This window comes from Odontomachus brunneus, unplaced genomic scaffold (genome assembly GCF_010583005.1).
Source record: "Odontomachus brunneus isolate Ranch 3 - 2012 unplaced genomic scaffold, Obru_v1 Obru_scaffold_034, whole genome shotgun sequence".
Classification (NCBI taxonomy): Eukaryota; Metazoa; Arthropoda; class Insecta; order Hymenoptera; family Formicidae; genus Odontomachus; species Odontomachus brunneus.
In genome coordinates this window covers 1,141,747-1,164,494 of record NW_022639484.1, presented here as the reverse complement: position 1 = coordinate 1,164,494, position 22,748 = coordinate 1,141,747, and the positions used below count along the sequence as shown (strand labels likewise).

Sequence of the window (22,748 nt, the reverse complement as noted above, 5' to 3'; positions counted from 1 at the left end):
TTTCATTGCAGTATTAGCTGCGTTCCAAGATACATTTAAAAAAGAAAGTTTAAACAGCATTGAAAAGTCAAGATACTTATTCTAAATTCTCTTTTATCGATAAAAATATCTTCATAAGTGACTAATAAATCTTTTAATTATAGCTATAACACATTTTTATCGACAACAGATAGTTTAGGATAGGGGTGCAAAGGTATTATATACATATGGTTGCTAAACAGTTTACACATGTTTTATTGAATGATGTTGCAAAATGCTTCAAGTTTTTGTAGCCATTGTTGACATATATGCGCAATAATCAATTATCATAGAAAGTGAAATAGCAGTATAAAGTGTGATATTTGTGAAATTTAGAAGAAAAAATATATTTTCAATTAAAAGAAGATTATTTTGAGAAGTAATTTTTATATATTTATAACAGATTACTCTCTGTGAATACATATCAAGAGTGATTTCCAATTCTGACAGCTTGCAGCATTGTAACTGCACTCAATAAAAAGTGTGCTGTTTAGTAAATGAGTATATATTGGATTACGAAACAGTTTAGACACAATAAAGTTGCAAATTCATCACTGTCAAAATAAAGATTCATTACTGTGTTTGTGTGTGGGGTGTGTGTGTGACAGGCTGGCGCAATAATTATATTATTAATTATCATTAATTATTACTTATTATTAATTATCATTAATTATTACTTATTATTAATTATCATTAATTATTATTTATTATTAATTGTATTATTGCGTAAGCCCGTCGATAATGACTCAATTTTTACGAGCTCCCAACTACATTGCAGACCAACTATACCACGGCTAGATCTTCATTCATTATCATTTTAGAATTGTATCAGTTTGATAACGATAATCCAAACGAAAAATCCTCGTCGACAGCTGAAAGCATTTTCCGCAGCTGAAAGTCTGATGTGTGCGAATATAAAACTGCCAATATTCAAATCAGACGGCTTTCATATAAACGCGCGCATTCGAACCGGAAAAGATGGCCGAATGGTCGGTTGACGTTGTCTCACTTAACCTCGTTCTAGTATCCGCTAGGTGCGTGTAAGTCGACTTCGCCCCGTAGTCGTGTGTGGTCGTGTAGGAGTAACAGCGGCTTGGAGGGAGACGGACAGGTGTTTATCTCTGGCTGAATTGTGCGGGATAGTTCGGTGTGAAAGTTTCACGGTAGCATCGTACGCGCGATCCGGGAGCAAGGCAGAGAAACATCGTCCCTCGTAGGTCCGTTTAATTGGCGATTGCGCGCACGCGCCACATCCTCAATCCGTCCGCGCTCCCTCGTTCTCCTCGTCCCTCTCCTTTTCCGCCCCCTCTCGCTCTGTCCCTCTTGCGCCTCGACACCCGCGCTTCACGCGTGCAATTGCCGCCATAGTTGATGCATCGTTCGATAGAATATTCATAGCGGCGCGTTCCGTGACTAGCTAAGCGCAGTCTCGATCGAGAGGACCGATCGTGAGACGAGGATGCGGCTGTGACTTTAGCCAGAGACGAGGTCGAGCGAGACCGAGTGGAGTTGCGTGCGAGCGAGCAAGAGGGAGGCAGAGAAAGAGAAAGAAAGAGCGAGCTCGAGCGCGCGACGACGCGACGCACGGAGAAACGGTGCGCAACGGCGCGACTCCGTTGGACTTTCCAGGAGAGCGGCGCTCAGGCTCGCGGAGTCAACGCGTGGCCACCGTAGTGTCGAGCGGTTATGTACCGTTAGCACGAATTTATTCCATTGGCCGGCTCGCGGGCGAGATATCCACGCTTGCCTACCTACCGACCGAGAAGGAGCGAGTTACTACGTTCGATCGCAGTCGGCTGTCGTAAAACCCGGAAACGAAGTGCACGTCCCTCTGTTGAACGAGAACTCATTGCGCGCGCGAGCAAGAGAGAAAGAGATACAGAGAGCACGCACACACGTACGCATATATACACGCAAAACGAGAAAGAGGCGAACGGGAAAGAGAGAAAGAGACAGGCAGAAGTGAGGAGAGAGAGAAAGAGAGGACGAACGGCAGTGTGCGAGCGCGAATTTATCGCGGAGTCACTCTCGAGCTCTCTTGGAGTTTCCGTTAGAGGAAACGCGCGCGCGTGTCTCGTCCACATACGCCAGCACGTATGACGTATGCACCGACAGCGACAGACGCGGCGAGTACATCGGCCAGCAGCGTTGTGCACGTAGAAATGAGAAAGTCGTTGCCGTCGCGCTGAGGATTGGGAACGACGACGCAAGCCAGACGGACGATTTCCGTACTAAGCGGAGCTACCAGGAGAACGAAGGCGGCGACAGTAGCAGCGGTACGCTGAGCCGAGCGCGCACGGAAAATCGTTGCTGCTGCTTCTTGGCTTGCTGGTCGGCTCACCTACCTGCACGTACAAGTAAGTAGGCCGATATCGTGAACGACAAATAGCCATTGTCCTCGCGTATTCGCGGCGCCGTGGCATGTTCGTTATCTCCGTCTGTTCCTCTGCGTATTGGCGTGTATGTATGTTTCCGACGTAAGTGTATGCATGTGTTACACGGTGTATCGTTAGATATGTGTATTTTTGCGCGCATAACAACCATATGTGTGTCTCCTTCTATTGTATGTGTTTCGCTCCTCTCTCTCTCTATCTATCTCTCTCCCCTTCTGGCTGAGCCTTTATTTTTGTTATCCCGATCACACTGCTGCCGTAGTAGTAGTGGCACTCCAGCCGACGGCGCCGAGCCGTAGGTGCCGTTGTCGCGCTGCTTCACTCCCAACGACGAAACCATGCACGAGAAACCGCGAAACGGTGGTCACAGAGAGCACCCACCCCAAGACACTAAAATCGTCGCGGGGCCCTCGTCGTGGCTCACGGCTTGGCTCGAGCTGGCTTTGGTGGGGTGGTTGGAGGTGCGGACAGTGGTTGAGAGGCTGGTGGGGTTGGAAATTGCGTGGTGGTGGGTGTTCGTCGAGGTCTCGGAGGCCCCTCCGTGGCATCTCACTGCCTCTAGCCCATCGAGGTGGGGGTGTAAACAACAGCCCTGCCCGTGTGCCTCCGTCGTTTCGCCTCTGCCCTGCTCTCTGTCAGCTGATGCGTCTTTCGCCGCGTGCCGTTGTCGATCTTTTTCCTACTTCCGTCCTCTCGGTCCTGGCTGTACGTACACGGCGCGCTCGCGCTCACGGCTGACGCGGAAAGACGAGAGGGATAAAGTAGGGAGAGTAACACAGAAAGAGAGAGAGAGGGACGACGCGCTAACGTATCCACGTGCATGTTAGAAGGGGTTTCACGATGCGCCAAACGGGAGAGAGTGCAAGGGAGGGCAAAGACAAAAAGAATCGGCTAAGTCGCGCAGTTTCTCTCGCCTCGCTTACGTGGACGATTTTTTCCATCATGGCCGCCGCGAGCGACCTACGCTTTGTGCGTAACTACGGCCATTCGTTCGTTCGTTCGTTTACCGAGCCGTCGGGGGAAAGCGAGGCATTTTTACCTCGGCCACGCGACGCTCGTTCATACTTGCGAAGCTAGCTTTCTCTCGAAAGCCCTCGGCGTTGTGACATGATCGGAATAAGAATGATGAAAAGCGTGGGTTAGGAGAACGTGGGATGGAAGCGGGCGCACCATGCACGCGACGCGTCGCGTCGCGTCATGTTGCGTTGCACAAGAGCTCGCTGATCCGTTCGGCGTGCGGCGTCCCTCGCGCGCAGTGACACCGACAACACGCGACTCGTGCGCAAGGAAAGAAACGACGGATTTCATGAAAAATCCGCGGAACGTGTACGCGGAGATAGGCATCGCGTATCACACGTCGAGCGGAAGAGAGAAAGAGGGCGCGGCCGTGCAAGCGAATGTGCGTGCGTACGTGCGTGCGTGTGTAAGCGAGTGACGAGCGAGCGAGCGAGCGAATGAACGAGCGTGCGGATAAGAAGACACGGCGTCACGTGGGAGAAGGATAGACCTAGTCGAGGCTAACCTTAAGAGAGAATCGGTGCGCCATTACGACATGCGCGTCTTGCGAGAGCAGCACGATCAGCGGCAGTACGACCGACAGCGAAGTTGACCGATCAGTCGTGTACGCCATTCCGCGTACGACGAAAAATACGTCGCGTGGTGCTGGCGAGTGTAGCGTAGAGAAGCGCGCGCGCAAGTCGGAATCCGTTACCTCTCCTAGGAAACGGCAACGTGCCTCGTACGGCAGAACGAGCACCCTTGACACACCCGTAAGGCACGCACGGTATCTTAACCTCTTTATATCTCTCTATCTCTCTCTCTCTCTTCCTTTCGGCCTGCTCTTTCCCTCTACACATCGATCCCGGTGCGCGAGGGCGGGGAACACGTTGCCCGACGTAGTCTCTCTCGGTCGCGTCGTTATCGTCATCATCATTGTCCCAATTCGTCTGGCGCGGTGTCTACCCGCCTGCCGCGACGGTGGGTGCTTTCGCCCCCGACGTTTTCGCGTTCCCCTTCCCCGGGGAATGCCGGTGTGCCGAGTTTGACTCCCTTCTTTCTTGGCGTTCCCCTACCCTTTCCAGCTCTCGCCTTCTTTCTCATTCCATTCTCGCGGTACACGCCGCGTCGAGGTAGCGCGGGAGAAAGAGGAGCGGATTCTCGAGCTCTATTTCGCGGTAGGTTCCCACCTATGGACCTCCCCCCCTACCCTCATCGTGCTCCTACCCCTTACGGCGCCCGTAGGGGCACCATCGCCGCCGCCGTGGAGTGGGGTGAGATCCTGGGCCACTTTGACGACTATCCTCCCTGCTCCCGGATCCCTTTCAGGTAGGGAGAAGGGGGTGAAGTGGGGGAGCCCTCACCCCACCCTCGCGGAATGGTATCACCAAGGCTCCGCGAGTCAAGAGCACGTTGCTCGCCTCGTCCGACACACTCGCTAAAAACGACGTGGGATTTTCATTTTGTTGCTCTCGCGAAAAACACGTGGTGGAAAGGGTGGGAGGGAAAGTTAGGTTAGGTCAGGGTGACTTAGGTTAGGTGCGGTGGTCGGGGTAGAGGCACATGGTGTTCTTGTTTTGCGTAGATGGGGTCGAAGCAACTTTGTTAATCTTGTGACGTAAAATTGAAATATTGTACAATATGAGTACAATAGAATATAAAGTAAGAGAGTGTAGAGGTATGCATGCTTATTTTTGTACATACTTGAAATGTTTTACTGAAACGTCTTCTCGCGTCTGGGAAACTCTATTTATCTAATCTGTTTTTAATATATGGTAAATAATGAAAGAAAGGAAATTTTTTAATGCGACCTATTTTGGTATTTGCACAGGAGTAACATTCTTTGAACAAAATCTAAGTCACAGCTTCCACTTTAATTTATATCCTAGCAGCGTTATTTCAAAAGAAATACAACATTGCTTTAAGAATAAATTGACTAGTGTGTGACTATATTAAGGTAGCAAAAACTAATAATCTGTTCTCTTAACAGGAGTGACGCTGTAAGATGAATTTTACACCATTCACTGGATTCACGACGCCGGGCACTGTTCATCAGTTCGCCACGGCGAAATTCGCACAAAATCTGACAACTGGTGGGCAGGTTGTTGGAGTATTATCCGGTGGTGAAGGTGGAGTCCACTACTTGAGGCCAGTTGACCCGAACGGCTTTGCTGTCGCGCAAAGTGGCAACAATCAACAACAGCAAATCATCACGTTGCCTATTACCGTGCCGGGTAAAGATGGCACGCAGCAACAGCAAACAGTTCAGATACAAGTTGTCAATCCTAGTGTGTCGCAGGGTGGAAACAGCAGCGACCAACCAAAGTATCATTTGGCACCGATATCATTGGGTCAGTTCCCACAAGGGGCAGCTACCGTTCTCACTGTAGCCTACAGTCAACAAGGCGCGGATGGAGTCCAAATTCAAGTACAACCGCAAAACACCGTGGCGACTACGCAAACGTAAGAGCATCGTGCGTTCATTCAATCATGCCATGCATATGCATTATACTTTGTCTGGCGATCTGGCGATAAAATATATGAGAAGTTAACTTTTTTCACTTAAGCTACATTCGCTCAATCGTTTTCTTTATTTGTAGGTCTGATCAAACGACACAGAGCACATCTACCGCCGTGACTACTACGTCCCAACAGACTATCCAGCAAACTGTACAACTACCAGGAGCACCTGAAGGGTTGACCGTAGTCGCGCAGATTCCACAAGATTTAATACTGCGAGAGAGCATAGAGGAGTCCAAGGAAGATGTGAAGGAAGGTACAACACCGGTAGCTCTTATTAAGCGAGGTAGTGTCAAGAGTCAAGGTAATCAGAGCGGTGAAGAATTCATTACCTCTATGCCTACCAGCTGGCAGAGTCTTGCTGCTGGTTCTGCTCAAGTCGCTGACTATCTGTCTCGACTGCCTACCAGTACCTTGCCCATTAGTTTGCAACATTTTCTCAAATTCTCCGCGGAGACTATAAAGCGAGAAGCAACTATTGAGTCTAGTCCGCTCGGAGCGGATGGTTTAGACACTTCTGGTGGCGCAACTTCGGGTGAGCAAGCTGTCCAGATTACAGTGGCTGGGGGAGAAACTGCGATCATTCCTGATGTTGTGGAGGAAGAGCCGGGAACGAAACCGAAACGTAAAAAGAAATACAAGAAGAAACCTCCAAAGCCAAAAAAACCAAAACCGGGGCAAGTGAGCATAGTTACCGCTCTGGACGGCACAACTCTGTTTTGCTGCCCTCAATGTAATATGGCATATCCAGAGAAGGAGAGCCTGGAGCAGCATCTGATTGGACACAAGATTGAAAGGCGATTCATCTGCGACATTTGCGGCGCTGGTCTTAAACGGAAGGAACATTTGGAACGGCACAAGTTGGGCCATAATCCTGACAGACCCTTCATCTGTTCCGTTTGCATGAAAGGTTTCAAACGAAAAGAACACTTGAATCTTCATTTCGTCATACATTCTGGACAAAAAACTGAGGTCTGCACCGAGTGTGGTAAAGCGTTTTATCGCAAGGATCACCTGAGGAAGCACGCGAGATCGCACCTCGCCAAGCGTGCCAAGGAAGATCCATTAAACACAAGTGACTCCTCGCAAAATCAACAGACAGACCAACAGCAACAGCAAGTGGAGCAATTGCAGCAGCAATCCTCGGTGCCCGAGTTGCAGCAAATCCAGATACAAGTAGGACAAGGATCTCAGGCGCAGATTCATCAGATCTCCGTTAGCGAGCAATCCACCGTAGTTTTGCCTACAGCCGCTGAAACTGGAGCTATGACTTTGCTTCATCATCAACAACAGCAGCAACAACAGCAACAACAGTCGCAGCAGCAGCAGCATTAGCAACAGCATACCGCCCCGACTCAATTCGGGCGGTATTTTCGTTTCAATCATCAACAAGCTAGAGGACGTGCAAAACCTGGCGTACTCGTTGATTAAGTTCTTCTTCTGAGCAATAGGCAAATTGATGTAACTTAACTTAATGCAAGTTCCGGTAGTCATCACTGTTGCCTAGTTGATGATTTTACGAACCCTCTCCATTTTAAAACGCCTCCGTTCCTTTGAAGTAAATGACATTATTGTCCTTTGTTCGTCGACAAGCCAATTGGAATTTTTGAATCTACGCACGCCGCTGGCTTGTATAATTTTTTTTAGCTAAACATATAGCTCAACAATGGCGTGTAACTACTCCATAAGTTGCGGTGTCATTCTGAGCTGTACCGATGAAATTCGTTCGTTACACGATATATACGAGTTTCTCTTTAACGTACACGTTGTAGCGTACGTGGAAAGAAGCGACAGCATCCGCTCGCCTCGGACATAACGTTTTTCGTCGCTAATCCAGTTCCATGACGCAAGTTAGAGATAAATGAAAAAGTTTATATAAATATATAAATATAAAAAATATATTTTTGAAAGCGCGGACTGGATTCGCCGGAGGTGAGAAGGCAATCGAGTTTTGGGCTGAAAATAATTCGCTTCTACCGATAGTAAAATACGTAAACGGAAGGAAAAGTTAACGGGAAAGAAAAACTATGGAAAGGGAGGAGAGTTGTAAATACGGGGCGCGGCTTTTCACCCCCCTGACGAGAGTAGAACATTTTGTCGTACGAATACTAGCGCAGGGTGGATATTATTTATTTCTCTTGTACAACACAATCGCGTGACCCAAATGAGAAAAATTCATCGGTGAATCATCATGTTTAGTCTAATCATTTTTTTTTTTTAAGAATATATCGATGCATGTGCTTATATTTTTGTATAATTTCGATCATTGTGTAATGCTTGTATGCAGGGTGTTTCAGAGAGAAAGAAAAAAAAGAGAGATTGTCAAAGGCAGGTGCGTACTCTATTCGTTACAAGGATGAAGACAATGCGTATGCGAATCCATAACTGACTGATCAAGCGACATAATAGCAGAAATCGCGCGATCACTAAAAGATTCTCTAAGAATATCTACCTGAAATTTGGCCACCTACTTTAGAAGCACCCTGTGTTCCTCTCGCAGACACCAAATATCGACAATTTGGTCGAGCGATCCAGTTCATAAGAAAATTGTGTCAAACATTTATTAAAGAACGCAAGATCGTGAGATAATCACATCGGATAAGAAGCAGATATCGCGTTTAACATGTATACTGCCAAGTTTGACATGTGACGCGGCAATAACTATTCGTTCCGGTGATATTTGTTAAACACGATGACGAGAATGGCGTTAACTTTTTAGATATAAAATGGTCGAAACATACTGTATATGGAAACTTGTGCATTTACGTTATATTTAAATCGTAAACAATACAGATAGGACGTTCACGAATAGTAATTATTTCACGATCCAATAAGGCTTTATCGATTTGTGTTTTACTCGGTTGGTTCGTAGTGGTTGAAGGAGAGGTCGATGCATGTTCCTATCACGTATGTGATGTGGATAAAAAGGGCGTTGAATAATGAATGGATAATTAACCAAATCGACCGATCGCGATTCACCTGATAAAAAAAAAGCTCTTTCATAAAGATGTATGTATACAACAAATTCTTACAGTATCGCAATTAAAGGCAATGGGTATAATTGTACAAGAAATATTATTATTTTATTATTATAATATTATAGTGCTATAATTATCGTAGATAGATTAGTACATAAGTCATTTTCATTGTTACTTACATTAATACTGCAGAAAAAAAGAACTAAAATAAATACATTTAATACAAAACTACATTATCTCCTCGCTTCTTGCGCCGGCATACAGTCTCGCTCGGAGGTCATTTCTGTGTATGACGAGCGCATACTGTCGCATCGTTCCTCGCGCGTACGCACGAATTAGAGACGGGAAGGGGAGGAGGGCGAACGAGATGGCAGTCGGGCGGGAAGAATTCGGAATGAAAAATCCGATGGGCGATTCGGGCATTTTCGGCGTGGAGCGGGGTGTCGCGGGGTGGCGCGCCGCGTCGGGAGTCGGGAGATCCGGGAGAGAGAAAAAATAGTTAAGAGGCTGGCACAGTAGAGGGCGGATGGGTGGGATGGGGACGCCGGCTTGAGGGACAGGTGTCAACGATATACGAACAACGGGGGATCTCCTCTCCCGGTGACAGTCCGCTGCGCGAGAAAACAATCCAGGCGAGCTGGAGCGCGGGTTGCGAGTTTACCGAGCGGTAAGTGCTGAGCAAGGCTGCCCAACCCGGTGGGTCATTAACGTCGACCGCGAGAGCGTGCGGTGCGCGAGACCATACGAAAACACACACGCACGGCCATTTTCTTCTTTCCGTCGGAAGAGAGAGAGAGAGAGAGAGAGAGAAAAGAGAGAAAGAGAGAGTGAGAGAGTTCGGCGCGGTAATGCGAAGAAACAGAGAGAGAGAGAGAGAGAAAGATACGACCCCGCGCGCCACGGTATCGACTAAGTATCGGATGGCGCGCGCGGTGGGGAGAGGAGAAGGGTGGCGTTTGCGTCCCTTGGCGTCGTGCACCCCCTGCCCCACCCCATCCCGCTTTGACAATCGGCCTCCCCTCCGCGTGTCGCTGTCTCCGTCTCGGCGGACGATTTTTTTATTCGTGTTTTTTTCCTCGTCATGGTTCCTGAGCGCGGCTCGGTGGAGAAACCGTGTTGGCCGCGCGATTAACAAAAAGGGGTAAGAGCTGTCTCTATCCGTGGCGCGTCCTTGGCCGCGTGGGGCCGCCCGCGACGAGCGGTCGAGCGGGTTAGCGAGTGTCAAATGTTCCACGGCGGCGTGTGAGCGCGACGTCACAAAGGAAGCCGCCGCCGGCGTATCCTTCGTATACGGCCGTACATACTCATTGTGACAGACGCTGGTCGACGCGGTGGTGTGTGATAGTAGTAGTGGTGGTGGTGGTGGTGGCGTGGTGCGTGTCTGTCTGCCGGCGCGCTTCTGTCTCTCGCTGTCTCTCCCTCTCGCTCTCTCCGGCTCTGTGTATCTCTCTCTGGTGTCCTCTCGTGTGCGAGAAAAATCTGCCCCCGCACTCGCGCTCGCACTCTCTCGTGTCACGGGGATCCCCCTCCGAGGAAAGGATCCGGCGAGGAAACATGGGGAGAGGGACATCGTTGTGAGTAAATACTGTCGGCCGTTGCGGTCTATGCGACGTCGTCGGCGCAACTTGACGTAGTTGCGCGTCGTAGCCAGCATCGTGCTAGCTGTCGATAGTCAAGATGCCGCCGTCGCATCGCCGACGCCGCGGCCGCCGCCGACGACGACGTCGACGGTGACGGTGACGGTGACGCGATAGTAATATCTCCTTCGTGATGAAGGACGCGCTGTTCGTACAAAACGTAGCCAGCGATGTCGTTTGATTTAATTCTCGCTTGCTCAGCGCTTCGGACTCGAGACAACAGCCGATCAGTCGCACGTCGTCGGTGTGCGTTCATTAGCCTTCTTCTCGCGCCGTAGAACGTACCCTCCTGAAGTAACCTCGCGTCCCGCGCCAGCCACATTCGTCAATTCCGCATGGTTTTCTTTCCTCATAGGTATATGAGTTCTACTGACGGTCTGCAATGAATTTCTCGCCGTTTGGAGGCCACTTCCCTACTACCATACCAAGTATCCATCAATTTGCGACCGACAGTTCCAGCGGTGCGGGCGCGCGCTACGCGAATCATTTTCCCAACCAGCCTCCGATCGGAGTGCCGGTGATGGGAAAGTACCGTCCTGAGAACAACGCCGTGCAATCCGCTCAGTCGCAAGTGATGATGAACAATAAGGCTAGCTATCCCAACAGTAATGTTCACCATTATCCAAACGTGCCGTATTCTCAGGCCCAATCTGTTCAACAACGGCCCACCAACTCGCCTGGAATGCAGGAGAAACGCTCGTACCATCAGGTGAGCCAGTTTTCTGTGGCTATTTTCTGGAAGATATTTTTTATCTTTAGATACAGATTGTTTTTCATTGTTGTCCATAAACCCCATTCTTGTAACAATGTAAAAGTACAGAAGAATTCTATAGTTATTTTCATTTTCATTTTTTTTAACACATGTCAAATAAATTGCAAAATTATTTTTATCTTCTGCAACTTTTCTGTATATTGATGGATACTGTACGAAAACTATTAGATGTAAAACAAAAATATTATCATTTTTCATATGATTTGTTATTTTTAATATATATAAAACAAATTACGAGATTACTCTTATTCTCTATAATATTTCTATATATTGATGTATATAGATATTCTGTGTATATAGACATACTAAAACTATTGTGTAATAAGTAAAAAAAAACTTGATATAACGATATTCTGAATGAGCAGTATCAAACATCTTGTTTCTACTCAGTTATCAAGAAAAGAGACACAAGATTGTAACAGGATCAACGTTTACACTATGATAATGTTTAACAGTGCTCTGTGTGCCTCTATCTGTAGACAATGTAAACAATGTATTAGATGTAGACCTATGAATGAGTAATCTATAAGTGTCAGAATGGAAGAACGTATGGATTGTTAAAAAATTAATTACGAAAGGGTATTTTTATTTAATTTTTTGAATCCTGATGTAAAATTACAAACATTTCCTAAGCAAGTTAGAGTTTGCAGAATTCTCTGGTTAGACTCTTACCTTTAGAATGAAATCTATCAGTTAAATCTATTTATCAATTTATTGCAATGAAATGAAAATTTCATACAATTTGTGTTTTTTAAACATTATGTTTCAATACCCAAAACAAATAACTGTTTTATAGTTATTCTCTTTTTTTGTATATTTTAATATAATTTACAATATTTTGCATAATTACCATGTATCATGTAGGCAATACGTAAATAATCTATGTAGACATAATCTTGATATCTATGGCATACAACCCTGTGTAATATACCATTTGTTCTTTTGTCATAGCAATCCACAGAAACTATAAATCAACAAGATGTCTGCAATCTTCTTCAAGACAAGGACAAAAACAAGGAGAAGAAAGCCGAAGAGCAACAACGCAATGGAGAGACAACTGCCACAAACGGTGCTCAACAGGACTACACGATGCACCAACATCATCAACAGCATGCTCATACCCAGACACCAGCTACTATGCCCGCTACATGGCAATCGCTCGCCACTCCCGGATCCACCGTGGCTGACTATCTCAGCCATTTACCAGCTAGTACTTTACCGTTGAGTTTACACCACTTTCTCAAGTATTCCGCCGAAAGTATCAAAAAAGAATCCGAGATGGCACAGACGACTTCGGTGGCTGTGGCTACTACAACGACACCTAATATAATGATGTCGCCGAATAATAAAAAGAAAAAAAAGAAGAAGACGCCCAAGGAGAAGAAGCCGCGTCCGAAACCCGGCGAGATTCGCTTAACGACGGCGTTGGACGGCTCGACGTTGTACTGTTGTCCAGAATGTCACATGGCGTATCCGGAACGAGAATTGTTGGAGCAACATCTTTTGGGCCACACCTTAGAGAGAAGATTCGTTTGTGACATATGCGGCGCTGGCTTGAAACGGAAAGACCACCTCACGCGTCATAAACAAAGCCACAATCCTGAGCGGCCTTACGTTTGCACTGTCTGCTTGAAGGCTTTCAAGAGAAAGGAACAACTGACGTTGCACTTTGTAATACATTCTGGTGAGAAGCGGCACGTGTGCACAGAATGCGGTAAGGGTTTCTACAGGAAGGATCATTTACGGAAGCACACCAGAAGTCACATCGCAAGAAGAGTAAAAGCGGAACTGAGTCAAAATGCTGGTAAGAAATCCACGATTATATTGCTACATGATTAACGTGAGTCCACGATATATTTTTTTGCTCCCTCTTTCTCGTGCCAATTGTCAATTTCGCTTCGCTGTGTGTCTTAGGTACGCAGCAGAGTCAACAACAAAATAACGTTTCGAGTATGCAAACGACAACCGTGTCGGCGTCGTCTGTTCTTCCGGGTGGGCACCCAGGTCCCCTCCTATCCTGAGCCCCGCCACCAGGGAACTTCCAGGTTCCCCATCCGAACAATATTCTCCATACGCATACTTCTCATCATTCGTTGCACCATCATCATCTAACGGCAGTCAACGTAGCGCATCAGTCGACCGTCACGCCACTCGCTACATCCAGTCATTATCAGTCGCACGAGCTTAGCTTTTTGGGACATGTTAAAGATTTCTGAGACGAGGAGAGGACCTCGGCGAAGAGGTAACACCAACACGCTAACCGATCGTCGTTGTTGTCGTCGATAGGTAGCTTCGACTGACTCATCATTCGGACTTAGTGATTTTTATATGAAACGTATTCGCATTGTATGTGTATATGTGTTCCGGATGAAGCTTCCTATGTCTTCGGCCGCGTTCATTTTGGACACTTACGCGCTATAAGCGCTTAAAAGCGTTGCTTATGCCGTTCGCTTTAGAATAAACGCTTGCAGATCGAGTAATATCCTCGTGACGTCATAACTTCTACTTACAAACAAGGTAGAACAACGAAAGCGTGAGCTCATATTCGTTTCGGAACGCACCATAAGCAGTATCAAACGCAAAAAAATAAAAAAATAGCTTCCAAAAATCCAACACATATTGTGTTATTAACTTTTAGGCTGCCGGCATTTTTCATTAAAAAAGTTTTTTTCTCAAAAATTTTTCTGTATAAGTAACATACACATGACGCAGAATTTTGAAATTTGTGCAAAGCCACAAAAGTGGCTTTCCCGGCAGTCTAAAGGTTAAAAGATACGAAAACTGATCGTATTTGTTACCGTAATATGATTTAAATGATTCATAATTATAATCTGGTATGATGTTCTGCATACATAACTTGCATTTTGCATAACTTACCAATCGTTGTATAGATCTTTGAATAGAATATCTTCCTGCAATCATGATATTTTCCAGAATGTTGTCATAAGGATTTTCATAATCTTCGTCAGTATCACACAATAATTCTAGCACCGTTAATATTAATGCAAATGACATACACACTTATTTTTCATCTGTTATAATTACAGCTTGATTGTGGCCTTTTAAACGCTCACAATCGCCAAAGCGAATGTATTCTTTACTGACGTGTAAGCTCTCAGATACCAAATCGAACGACGCTTATAAATGTTTATTAGTGTGAGCGCTTACAGCGCGTGAGCGTCCAAAGCAAACGCAGCTTTTTTGTCTCGTCATCGTGACGAGATGTTATGTCATTCCTTTTTCGAGTCTTAACTGTTATCCGACGCGCTCTTCTTATATTTGTCCCATTCGCGACTTTCATTGCCAGTATTGTTTCCGCCACAGAGTTGCACGTAATACATAAGGAATAAAGCAGAGACATAGAAGCTATACGCTTCTTATAGCACAAACAAAAGTACACATGTGGGAGAGAATACTAATTTTCCACGGAAATTCTAGAGTAGAAGTTTGACTATAAGTCAAAGATTCTTGCCATACGTCGTGTACGATGAAGAAAAAAAATATTTTTGTGAAAGATCGGTGTTAATGTAGAAATTAAGCTGGTCGATGAAAGATAGAGAGAAAGGAAGGGAGAGAGTGAGAATGAGAGAAAGAGAAAATAATGACATTTATTTCTCTCTTCTTTTTTTTTTTACTTTTTTTCTTACATCATCGCGTCGAAGCGTAATTTTATTATTTTCGCGGTGGTTGTAAATTTGTTTTTATTTCTAGTTGAATGACAACAAGTGTGCAAGTGATATAAAGGAAATAAAAATTATGCATAGCGATATTCCTAATGCATATGAACGTAGACGAGTCAACCCACCGATTAGAAATCGTCGTCTTTCCTTTATTTTCTGAAGGCAGATATTTGATGAAACTTTTAGTGCGCATCTAAAGGATAATAATGTGTATTATCATACAGTTTTAGGTAGAACTATGCTCTATGGGAAAAAAATACGATAAAAGCGTAGCAATATTTCGCAGTCGATAAAAATTTTATTTCGTTTCATTAAAACTTTTGTTCCTTTTATATATAAAGTTGACAGTATTTTATATTTTACGATATAGTTCTAAATTTTTACTTATTGTATATATTTATATATACACTTTTCTTATGTATGTGTTGTATAACATTTTGTATGAGCGTATTTGTCCAGATACTTGGCAAATTCGTCGTTACTTTCTTTTGCGACTTATCGTACTGAACATTTCGGAAGCTTAATTAGTCTTCGTAATTTTTATATTACTTTTTTTTACATTGTTTTTATACATATTTTTTTTCGTTGGTCTTCATATATTCGTTATATACGTTGAGTACTGATTATAATGTAAGTTTTATTTTGTAGCGTATACTATGGTATACTTATGTAGCGTATACTATGGTTTCTCTCGATATACGAGCTAGTTTTTAATGTTTATATTTATCCACGCATCGCAAATCTTCACAGACTGTGATTGTTTCCGACAAAGGATATTTGCTGTAATCGTCAGACTGCCTTTAAGTTTATAAACTTTGGCTTCATTTTAGTATTAATGTCTCCGTGCCATCATTTTTAAAGCTACTTTTTCGATTTCTTTTCTTGCCATACATTACACAAATGTTTTATAGTCACAATATACATAATAATTATATTTTTTTTACTATTCTTTATACTTCCATCATCGTTGTCATCATAACAATTATTACTTTTCATTTTATTATCATTAACGTTATTATTATTATTATTCAGCCACACGTGGGAATACTCGAATGATGTTTGAGATATTATACAGGTGATAGAGTAGTAAATAAATAAAAACTATGATTCCAAAAGTTTGATAATACTATGATTTTGTTTTACTTCTCATTCTGCCGTAACTGGCTTAGATCTGTCAAAGGTATTTTTGCATGTGGTTTTTCTTAATTTACGAGCGATTTACTTATGTAATTTTAATTATCATTATTGTTATTATAATTATTATATTATTTATCTTTATATAAATATAAATATCCGTATAAATATTATCGTAAAATGACACGTCAAACATGTCTACATGTATAAACATGTATTGTATAAACATGCATATATTAGAACGTAAAGTGTTAGAAATATGATGGGATCATTGTAGAAAAAGAAACTCGTTGTATAACTGTAGTATCTATTCGTTAGGACACTATTATTTGGTGAATAATAATCGATATTATGGTGTTTTGTAATTTAATATACGAGATTTTTCTTAGGATATGATCATATCTTAAGGTTTCTTGTACCTCACCGATCATATCGGATTTATGACGTTAAAAGTGAGAAATGACATGCTGACGAAAGTTGCGTGCCATTTCTGAATAAAGATAAATATGGACGAAGGAGCATTTGAGATTACTTGAGCATACTTATAAAATTGTCCGAAAGATATCCTTTTCCCTTAATGATCAATAAATCGTATAATAAATTGTGAAATGAAACACATGAAATGATAAAATGAGTCTATTTTGTCTGCGTGTTTTATTTCACCATTTATCATACGACTGATCGTTAGGAGAAAGGAATAGTTTTCGGAAAATTTTACAAGTATGCTCAAGCAGTCTCAAGTGCTCTTTCGTCCGTATTTATCTTTATTTAGAAATGGCACACAACTTTCGTCAACGTATTATTCCTCGTTTCTGATATCACAAATCCAACGTGACCATAGCGAGATACAAGGATCACTTTGCAAATCATTGTCAAACGTTATTACAGAAACAAAGAGAAAAATACATTGTTGTGTTTTACGTTCCTGATTAAAATCGCGCGACATATACTCATTGTGACAAGTATACAATGGAGTTCGTACTCGCACGATATTTAAGATATTCATTACATGATTGATATTTCTCATTTGGACATATCTTTCTATTTGTTTCTCGTCGCATCATATCTCTAGCATAAGACGTTTTGACAAACAACACAGAAAATTCAGGTTTCGCCAGACCTCAAGTATAATGATATGCTAAAATTATTGCATACATGATATAAATATATATACATACGCACTAAAAGTCGTATGTAAAAGATCGAATTGTATTGAAAATTCATCGCCATGTACTTGTAACCATCAAGGCAGAGAATGTCTTAGATTATACGTTAGCGAGTAAGTTTGTATACAAGACATAATTGTATCGTAAGCAGAGCAAAAGAGAGAAAAAGAGAGAAGCAAAGAATTGTATACATAGGGTGTATCAAATGCCGCGGACACTTTCTCTTTAATACAGACGACAGAGAGAGACAAAAACTTGTTTCTTTCAACATCAAGGAATCTTTACGATTTCCATGAAGCGATGCCAAACAAGAACCATTTTTGGCCATCAAACGCGTTGAATTTTAATACTCTTTTAATTCATGAGACTTTTAAATAATAAGATATTAAAGCTTGATGATTCAAAGGATTCCGTGAAGTGACTCTTTTATAACAAAGAAGACAACAAAAGAATCCGTAACTGGGAGAAAGTATGCGAATTTTCTTACACTCTTATGCGCTATGAGGAAACGAGAATATGCGCAAGCGTTGATATAAGTCTTTTGAGGAAAGTAATTTGTTTTTTACGGTGGTAGATGGATTATGCAAAGATGTAATGAGGAGTAGCTTTACGATTTACAAAAGAGATGGCAAGAGAAAGAGGGAGGAGGAAGGGAAGGGAGAAGCAGATATTTCCAAAGTTCGACATACGTCTTCGACTGTTCAAACAAAATGAGTGGCTCAAGAAGGTCTATTTTGAAGGGTAGCTAAAAGAACCTATTTCCATCCTCGACGAAGTGGACAGTTAATTCTTATAGCTGTACAACCGACCGCTTCGTCGAGCTATAGTTGTAGTAACGTTCCTGTAGTGACGAAGGAAGAATAATAGTCGATGCGTTTCTAAAGAAGGGAAAATACTTTTCCGGTGCCTTTGTATTGCGCTGGATTTTCCGCACCCATATGGACCTTCTACAATAAGATTATTAGTCATAACCCGCAAGCAAATTGACGAATTATTTGACTATTTTCAGTTGACTATTTCCAAAAATAATCGACTGTGATTGGTCAATTTGCTTACAACTTGACTATGACTAATGGCTTATTATAGAAGGCTCAGCGTAGTTCACCATCGTAAGGTCTAAGATCTAAAAGAAAAAGAAGCGGCGCGTTGTGCCTCTCTGTTTTCGGAACAGCGTGTATACTTTGTCCGCCTCCGCGTTGTTCGAGCAGCCGTCGGTTTTGTCGATTTTGTGTCCTTTTCGTGCTTCGGTATGATCGTCGGGAATTCACACGGGTCAAAAGGCGAATCTCGACGCATCTCGATGGATTTTGCAAAATGCGCCTCCCGCAAAATATACGTTTCGATAAATTTTTTTATCTTCGGCAGAATGAGGAAAGACTGAGACTCGCGGGAGACTAAATAAATACGATTCGTCACGTGCATTCGACCAACATTTCAAGGGGGAAAATACTTTTCGTTCGGTATTAAACGTCTACTCTTGCTTTCGAGATTCAATTGGAGTGTGCTCTACTCGCCGAACTTGCTGATTCTAGATGTCGCGAATAAAAAAGAAAATCGGGGTTGGCCGAAAATAAAAAGATAGGTTGTCGTTGTACGTGTACGAGAAAAAAAATCTGTCATTGGGCGCGCTCGTTCAGTTTCGATCAAATTGGAGATATCGGTTGGACTTGATTCTCCTTCATCTCGATTAGAAGCGGTTAAATTAAGAGTATGGATTTTATATAGAAGATGTATTATAATGATAATAATAATTAATAATAATAACAACAATAATCATAATAGTAATATTAATAACAACAACAACAATAATAATATAATAACGTTAGTGTAATACCGAAAAAAAATATGATAATATTAATAACAATAATGATAAAATAGTAAGAGTTTAGTGGTAAACACATAACGGAGAAAACAAGATCCGATTCTCTTGCGACGCGCTTAATAGTTTTTATGCGAAACCCCAGAAAGCCGTAAGCGACTTCGCGAGTTGGCAACAACTCGATAACAAGCCATATGTATGATATATGGGCATTTCGATATTCTTTGCGTTCTCATATACATAATTCTCATATACATAAGGTAGTTGATTATTTTACTGACGATGATTACTTTATGATTTATTGTCGAAATGTAAGATCTATTTCTTTCGTAGGCCTTTGTAATCGTTGCTCGTAACGAAGATAATCGTGCACAATGTGTGACACGTTTTTTCTCTTTTTAATATTCAAAAACTAAACAAAAAAAATTTTTTTGTAACAGATGTGCTTATATTTCGTTGATTCACCGGTACTTTCAGTCGATTCGTTTGTTCCGAGCATCGAATGTACCCAGATAGCACAAGATATTGTGTAAATATTCTGATGAAATATGAATGTTCTTGATTCCTCAATATTCGAATTGGATATTCTATGAATATACGTGCAATATTGTAGACAGAGATTCCTGTATTTATAGGAAGGATTAATAGGAAGGAACATTCTTAAAACATTCGTATGATTTATTTTACTGCGCATGTGCAATGCGTTCATGTAACTGGAAACTTTTTCAAATGTTTCAAATAGTAAGGTGCATTTGTTACAGCTTACAGTAAGAAAGCGTATCCACGAGATGAAATATTCGGGTTAATTTAAAATTGTAAAAGCTAAACCAATGATTAAGCTACATTTTTTGTGAATGTTCTATGCATATCCACAGAACATTCAGAGTCGGTCATTCGAATATACTGTGAACGTGCTGTGAATATATACTGAGAGAAATTCGATAAGAAATTAACAAGCGGATATTTCCGATCAAAATACTAATGAATTTTTGTATCCAATCAGGAAACATCCGATGAGAAATATCGGTTTATAATTTTTTCATCGGTTTATCCGATGAAATCCCACTATAATTGGAAATATTTGATCAAATTCAATCGGATATCCTAATCGGATATAAAAATTCATCGATCAAAAATATCCGTTTGTTAATTTCTTATCGGATAATTTCTCTCAATGTCTTCTGGTGCATCCACAGAATGTACAAATATTCACGGAACATTCACAGAATATCCCTGTGCTATCTGGGTATGCACCCACCGTTGAGAAGAATGGACAATGTGAAGGCGATTTTTGTTCAATTAGACGTGAAACGGTTACTCGATGAGGGTAGTGGAAAACAAAAATCTAAAAAGAGTACACGAGACCTCGATGTGACTCGAGTGCGCGAGTCTCTCAGGAGCAGGGATGGCAATGAAGAACCATATTTTTCTATGCAGTGTGTCGAAACTTTTACTTATTTGTATCAAACCACATAGAGAGCACACGAAGGAGCGAATTCGATCGACGTCTCGTCGCAAGATGCGAAGATACCTCGAATACAAGCAGTGTGTAATTATAATAATATCGATTGGTTCATGCAAGAGAGAGAGAGAGAGAGAGAAAGAGTAGAGAAGAACATTCGACGGATGCGCGTCGCATTCTTGGTATCTTCGTTCTTGCTCGTTCGCCAGTTCTTCGTTGTTCGTGAGTTTTCCAGCGCGGCGTCGATCGCGGGATACGATTTTTTATAGCGTATAGCGTAAGCGAGCAACGTGAGATTTTGCATGAACCAGCGCGCGTCGCTATTGTGCGTTCAAAGAAAACAAAAAGAGAAAAAAAAGAAAAGGGGCAAAAAAGAAAACGGAGAATCTCCAGCGGACTATCGTTTGGTCGTTTTGGCTTGTCTAATCGGCGCCTTGTCGCGTGCGTGCGTGCATGCATGAGTGCGCTACGAGTGTGTGTGCGTGAGATTGCGTGTGACTACAGAGTTCTCGACGGGATGTGTAACGGGCGATCGATCGACGACGGAAAGACATACAAATTCCTTGATATAGTACAAACGCTCAAATCCTTGTTTCTCTCAGATAGATTAGATGCGCGTAAGTAATACGAGTGAAATAACCGGCTGGCCTCGAAGTACGAATTCCTTTTCGTCCAAGTATAATGCAGCATGGTCTTTCCGCGGAACGAAACCTTCCTCTCTCGGATGGTTCTCCTTGACGTGTGACATTTGTAATACACATCGCGTCCCGGGGGATCTGTCGACGATGAGAACAAGTTCGCTCGACGATACCTTTGCAGTCGAACCGTGAGCGGAGTGGTGGTGGTGATGGTGGTGGTGGTGGTTGTTGTGGTGGTGATGGTGGTGGTGGTGGTGGAAGTAGTAGTGGTGGTGATGCTGGTCTTCGTGGTGCAATACATCCGGATGCTGAGTACGCTCGATATCTCTAGTTTGTATTTTCGAAAGAAAGAAATTTTAAATATACCCTCCGGTGAATTTTCTCGTCTTACTTCTCATCCATACAGCCCCCCTGTGTTTACATCACTTTCCGTTTTCCGAAGGCTTCTTTCGTTTTTCACGTCGAAGCGTTCGCGTGGACGCGAGCGAGAGGAGGACGGAGAAAATCCTAGTGAATGAGCGCCGAGTGCGAACCGACTTCGAGGGCTTCCGGTGAAATTGTTGAAATGGCATTCGCGGCCGCATTTGCCTAGGTCAATTCCCTTTTTCGTTTCTTTTTTTTGTTAATGCTTTCTAAGCTTGCATTTTGTCATCCCCGATTACTTTCGCGCCGCCACTTTTTTAGCTGAACATTTGTACCACAGTCTTCCAGGGTACAAAAATACCGATTATTCGTCGTGCGTAAATCAAAAATTAATGCAGGATGAATGTACACAGTAAAGAGACATAATAAAAGAGGAAAGGAAAAAAAAAGAGAGAAAGAGAAAAGGATAAGAGAGACACATTGAGAGAAAGAAGTATGTATAACTAAGCGAATCTCTCTGATATGTCGACGTTTTATTTTTATATAGAGTGCTTAAAATGTCTATCGACTTTAAGAACGCGGGACGAGAAAATCGGATGGACAAAAGGTGAAAAAAGGCATATAAGAAAAAAGAAAAAATATTTAGAAAGACTTAGATCTATATATATTAGATGCGAGTGTGAATTTAGACGACAAGAATGGAAGTTTCGAATTTGCGTGCGCGTTTTTCAAATACTTCCCGCGATACTGCTTCTCATATGTAATATATCCTATATATTATATCGTTCTATGTATACACACACACACATATATATATACATAGATATACATCCATGAAAAAAATGCGTGACGTATATCTTTTCTTACAATTCTCATTATAATGTATGTATATAAATTGTAAGAAAAGTCATATCAGAAGATTTATTGTTCGGGGTCATCACCCGGAAAGAATTTAATACACTCTCTCTATATATATATATCCCTATACATATATATGTACACACACATATATATCCCGCGTTACTTTCTATTTCTGTTCTTGCGAGAATGAGAAACGATTAAATTGTCAATCAATTTGAGTATATGCGTTTTTGCATTTTCAATGACTGTATATTATAAAAAAGACACCAGGTAGATATTTTTATATAATAATCATTTATTAATTTAATTAA

General features: G+C 42.6%; 3 protein-coding genes across 9 annotated transcripts; all 3 read left to right on the top strand.

Annotated features, from left to right (window-relative positions):
- The first annotated feature begins 986 nt into the window (after window positions 1-986).
- Window positions 987-9,133, top strand: LOC116843657 (zinc finger and BTB domain-containing protein 49-like). 4 transcript variants are annotated; one of them, XM_032814246.1, is made up of 3 exons: window positions 987-2,375; window positions 5,398-5,870; window positions 6,008-9,133. In XM_032814246.1, exons 2-3 carry the CDS (start codon window positions 5,413-5,415, stop codon window positions 7,260-7,262), a joined length of 1,713 nt encoding a protein of 570 aa, XP_032670137.1. In that variant the 5' UTR covers window positions 987-2,375; window positions 5,398-5,412; the 3' UTR covers window positions 7,263-9,133. The 4 variants fall into 4 exon arrangements, with proteins under 4 accessions (XP_032670137.1, XP_032670138.1, XP_032670140.1 ...); XM_032814247.1 differs by lacking the exon at window positions 987-2,375 and adding an exon at window positions 3,310-4,180; XM_032814249.1 differs by lacking the exon at window positions 987-2,375 and adding an exon at window positions 3,310-4,185.
- LOC116843663 lies at window positions 2,389-5,382 on the top strand. Its single transcript, XM_032814276.1, has 2 exons — window positions 2,389-2,919; window positions 4,590-5,382. Exons 1-2 carry the CDS (start codon window positions 2,750-2,752, stop codon window positions 4,738-4,740), a joined length of 321 nt encoding a protein of 106 aa, XP_032670167.1. The 5' UTR covers window positions 2,389-2,749; the 3' UTR covers window positions 4,741-5,382.
- Window positions 9,134-9,268: 135 nt separating the features above from the next.
- LOC116843658 (zinc finger and BTB domain-containing protein 49-like) lies at window positions 9,269-22,748 on the top strand. 4 transcript variants are annotated; one of them, XM_032814252.1, is made up of 4 exons: window positions 9,269-9,572; window positions 10,898-11,251; window positions 12,266-13,118; window positions 13,229-13,335. In XM_032814252.1, exons 2-4 carry the CDS (start codon window positions 10,925-10,927, stop codon window positions 13,333-13,335), a joined length of 1,287 nt encoding a protein of 428 aa, XP_032670143.1. In that variant the 5' UTR covers window positions 9,269-9,572; window positions 10,898-10,924. The 4 variants fall into 4 exon arrangements, with proteins under 4 accessions (XP_032670143.1, XP_032670145.1, XP_032670144.1 ...); XM_032814254.1 differs by lacking the exon at window positions 9,269-9,572 and adding an exon at window positions 9,603-10,046; XM_032814253.1 differs by lacking the exon at window positions 9,269-9,572 and adding an exon at window positions 10,063-10,479.